Below are 5,178 nucleotides of genomic sequence, written 5' to 3' on the forward strand. Positions count from 1 at the left end.
ATGGTTCCGCCCCTCTGTTCTCGTCGGAATGAATGGCGCACATGCAATGTAGTCTGCAGATGGTTTCTGCCTTTATGGGTTTCTGCTGCTGTGCGCAACAGCTTGTGTAATTTTTTTTAAATCCCTTAAATGAAACGGCATCGTTTCATTTAGTATTGAAAAAAAAAAAAAACCTCCTTAAATAAAAAAATGACGTCGTCGCCATCGTTAATTGCTTAAAAAGATAGAAAACTTTAAAGGGGACCACTATCCCCAACTCCCCGTGCCTTCCATTTTTCAAAGCAGACCTTCACTTTTTCAAACCTAATCCCCTTTTAACCAATCCCCAGACCCGTGCCCCCCCTCCCAAATCCCAGCAGCTTTTAGCTTTTCACGTTTCAGGCACTCTCATCCTTCCGTTCCATTCCGTTGTCCCTTATTTCTCCATCAAGCCGAGCTAGCCGCCAGCCTCCAGCATAGCAGCCAACATGTTGACTGTTAGGTTGATTTTCCACTTCTCTCTCAATTTTAGGTAAATTTGTTAACTTTCTAATTTATATTATCCCTATTCCTAATTGATTAATTAATACAAAATTTTAGTTAATTAATATAGAATCATAGAGTAATACACTAATATAGTTATTGATTTTTTATTTTTGCATATAAATATGAATCCTATGAATGATTATTGATGAATGAAATTATTGTCTAGAGTAAAAATTGAATTCTTGATTATTGATATTAATTTATTAATTGAATTTTTGTGTATTAAATAATTTATATGAAGGTTGTGAAAACACCATTGCGTAACAAAATGGGAGATCGATGGTTGAGTGATAGCATGGTTGTTTACATTGAGAGGGATGTATTTGCTTTTATTGATAATGAGCCTATTATGCGATGTTTTCATGACATGAAACCTCGCCGGCAACAATTGTAATTTGTTTGTATTGATTAATTATGGAAGACATTACTATATAAAAAGATTTAGTTGTTGCCATTTTTCTTTAACCTTGCACTTTTTTAAGTTCGCCTCTCCCCCCGAAAAATCCTGGCTTCGCCACTGATTCTAGATGCCTTCAATAATTATTGTACATATTGTTGCACACTTTGATGTACAATAGATGCCTTCAATAATTCAGAGGGCTTTTAATAATTATTGTACATATTGTTGCACACTGTAATGTACAATAGATGCCTTCAATAATTCAAAGGTTCTTCAATAATTATTGTACATATTGCTGCACACTGTGATGTATAATAGATGCCTTCAATAATTTTTGACAACGTTCTAGACAAAAAACTTGTCACAAGAAAACAATTCAATTTATTACTAGAAAATACCAACATAGCACACTTAAAATTATTACAAAAAATACCAACATAGCACACTTAAATTTAACACAAGAAAGCAACCACACTAACACATTAACACACTTAAGATTATCCATCATCAACGTTCTCCTTCTCGGCGCCACATATGCTCAACCAAATCCTTTCGGAGTATGTCATGATCTTGAGGAGCTTGAATTCTATTTAAATGTCTCATATACTCACTCAGTGTGACCATATTCTATCGGGTCTCGTATGTGGTTGCAGCAAGATATTCTACATCTCTTGCCATAGCTCTCGCATATGTTGGTTGGTCGCCATCCACATCTTCGTCACAGTCTTCTTCAATTTTTACGTACTCATCTTCCACAATCACGTTGTGCAAAATTATGCAAGTCATCATGATTGAATAGAGGTCTTCCACATTCCACAATTGTGCAACCCCTCTATAATGGCCCATCAAGCTTGTAGGATCCCAAACGTTCTCTCCACATCTTTCCTGTAAGACTCTTGTTTCTGAGAAAATAGTTTCTTCTTTGCACTATCTAATGAGAATAACTTTTCACAAAGGTAGACCAACTAGGATAAATACCATTAGTTAAGCAATAACCTAGCTCATGCCTATTACCATTTACCTTGTACCTCCATTCTGGTGCCCATCCATTGACAACATCATCGAACAGAGGAAAATACCAAAGAACGTTTATATTGTTGTTTGATCCAAGAGTGCTGAAGAATGCAAGCCAAATCCAAATGTCGTTAGACGCCACAGCCTCGAGCACGATGGTTAGCTTGTTATGACGGCCCTTGAATTGGCCAGCCCAAGTAATAGGACAATTTTTCCACTCCCAATGCATACAATCGAGACTTCTTATCATGTCAGGGAAGCCTCTTTTGTTTGCCTTGAGTATAAGCTTATTCAAGTCCTCACGATTTGGCTTCTGGAGGTATATGGCTCCATATATGACTTCAATTGCCTTACTGAAGCACTTGAGGTTCTCAATAGCAGTACTCTCTACAAGTCAACAATATTCGTCAGTTGAGTGTTCTGAGCACCCATTAGCTAGCATCCAAAATGCAGATGTGAGCTTTTGATGAGGTGATAGACTTTGCCAACCTACGACATTATCTTCCTTGCAAAGTAGTGGTCATGATGGACAATTGCGTTCAAGATGGTTTCAAAAAGCTTTTTTCTCATCTGATACCACCTCAGAAAATCATGAGGAGGATATCTCGGACGTTCGATAAAATAGTCTTTCATCATTCGATTATGACACTCTTCTCTATCATGCTGCACAAATGAACGCCTCCTGACAGAACCACGATAGCTAGATTCAGCATGGTGCTCATATTGCATAAGCGAATTTTGCAAATTCGGCTTCTTCATTGTTAATTTCTACATCCCCAGTTGCAAGGCTTGCTTGGTATTATACCATCTGCATTACCAAGCTATGCCTTCTTCGATCACCCATTGATGAGACATTGATGATTTTAAGGAAACAAAAACACTATGAAAGTTGGATGATTGGGGAATATGGTGTGTGATGGTTAGATATTTAACCTATGCTTATATGGAGGATGACTGAAGGTTTGTGTTTCATGTGTGTAGGTTTGTGTTTCATGTGTTTTGTATGTATTTGATATGTGTTTCGTGTGTTTCATGTGTTATACATCTCTATCATGTGTTTTGTGTGTTTTGTATTTATACATATCTATCATGTGTTTCATATTCTTCCATAATGTTTCATGAGTTTCATGTGTCGATTTAGTGAATTTTAGATATTTATCAGAATTTAAATATTTTTAGGTTAAAATGTTCATAAAAATAATTTAGGATAGTCTACATAATTTTTTTTAAAGTTAATTTTAAAAAAAAATTAGCCTAAATTCATTCTTTAATAATCTAGAGCTAAAATTTTAGATCAGAAAAGTTATTTTTGGGTTAAAACCTAAATTTTCTGGACTAAAAATTTTAGATTTTAACCCAAGGGTTGGAGATGGTCTCATGAAAAGTAAATAATATAATAAATAATAGTTTAAATTTGACATTTTGGATGGACAATAAAATTTATCAAAAGATCAACACGCCGCATAATCCTTCAAATTTAGCCCACTCCCCACCCTCTTAGTGTACCTATTATCTTCTGTTTTTTCAAAAAATAAAATAAAAGTGCACATCCATCTTTTTTCCTTTTTATTTGGGTCCTCAAATTCCTTTTCGACTCAATCAAGAAATCAATTAGTTTGGAAAAAAAAATTTGAGAAGTCAAATAGGGAAGAAAAAGATGCAATAAATTGGATTATGGGATTTAATGCCTTTTTCAGTTTTGGAAAATTGTTGAATATATTTTCTAAAATTTTGATTTGTGAGTAGAAATGTATTACCAAGTATACCTTTATGTTATTACCATATTTTCTAGTCGCCTAAATTTTGGTGTTGTTTTTTGTGCTCATGATGGGCTGGCAGGAGAATATTACGTTATTTAGAAGATCGGCAAGTATTAGGTTATTTAGTTTAATCACTATGAAGATTGTTTTCATTTACAAAAAAATAAAGACAGCGTGTTTCAACAAAGTTCGTGTTTGGTAATATAGCTTATAAAGCTTAAGTTTTTATTGTTAACAAATGTATTAATGTTATTGTCATACTATTTTGTAAATATGTGACGATCAAATAAAATTCATGTAAATATATTTATTTAATATAATTATCATTTGATAGTCGAGATAATATTACGCTATTAAATTTCTCGTTTCGTTGATTTGTTGCTTGTTTCAAACCATATACCAATGGGAGTTTGACGCTATTAAATTTCTCTATGTATCATAGACCATGATATCACACTACACTATCTACTCAATTCGTGAAGAAGAGGAGATGTACCTTGCGATAGATTTTGAGTTTTATCTTTCCTTTATTTTTATTTCTATGTGTAACTAAACTAATTTTCTAAGACTTATGATGAAGTCATGACATGATTATTTCCAAAGTACTTTGTTAATTATTATCTAATTATATGTCATGTCAAATTCTTTATCTTTGTGCATATTTTATTCTACATTTGGATTTCTAATGACTGATCACCATTACGAACATTGCATCCAGATACTTAAATAAATCTAGGAGAGAAACATTATCCACTAGGTTTATGGGAACTACTATTAAGAAGAGTAGACAACTAGGAGAGAAACGCTATCCACTAGACCTACTTGGTTGACATAATTCTTCTATGCTTGATGGATTCTTATATGTTAATTCCTTACCAAAATGTGTTCAGACTTATAGTTCCTACACTGCCCAAGGTAACTATATTGTGTTATTAGTGGGAAAGGAAGCTTAATGAGATGAATGAAATAGTGCAATATAATGCATGCCTTATGGCGCAAGATTTTTCTCATACACCATAGATTGGTTGTAGCATTATGAATGTGGTTAATGTTTCTCCATGGAGATATTGATATTACATGGACTAGTTCAAATAGTTCTAGACCACAAAATAGTCACCCAAGGGGTTAGCCTGCGTTTTATAGTCCGTAGGCTACGTAGCATATCGGTAGCTGATAGTCATATATGAAACGAAGATTGTTAACTAGTCACAACATAAGTGTGTAGTTGTATGAATTTTCGTGGGCAATTATTCGAAGGGTGTATCGTGAGTAGCCATCTAGAACCCATAGGTTGAGTAGCATGTCTGCAGTTGATAGAGTTTCGCATAGACATGAAAGTTGTTAACGTGTTGCAGTAGAAGTGCATAGTTGTATAGACCTTTGTAGGCATCTAGTTCAAAAGTGTATTGCGCTTAAAAGTTTACAGAACACGTATGTTTAATAGCATACTGGCAGCTGATATAGTTCTATGAGGACACA

General features: G+C 34.2%; 1 protein-coding gene across 1 annotated transcript; it reads right to left on the reverse strand.

Moving 5' to 3' along the window:
• Nucleotides 1-1,552: 1,552 nt before the first annotated feature.
• On the reverse strand, nt 1,553-2,698 carry LOC114825850 (uncharacterized). The gene is made up of 3 exons (XM_029104881.1): nt 2,551-2,698; nt 1,947-2,326; nt 1,553-1,852 (listed from the first exon to the last, which is right to left on the reverse strand). Exons 1-3 carry the CDS (start codon nt 2,696-2,698, stop codon nt 1,553-1,555), a joined length of 828 nt encoding a protein of 275 aa, XP_028960714.1.
• Between the last annotated feature and the right edge of the window lie 2,480 nt (nt 2,699-5,178).

The sequence above is a fragment of the Malus domestica genome, chromosome 07 (assembly GCF_042453785.1).
Source record: "Malus domestica chromosome 07, GDT2T_hap1".
NCBI lineage: Eukaryota > Viridiplantae > Streptophyta > Magnoliopsida > Rosales > Rosaceae > Malus > Malus domestica.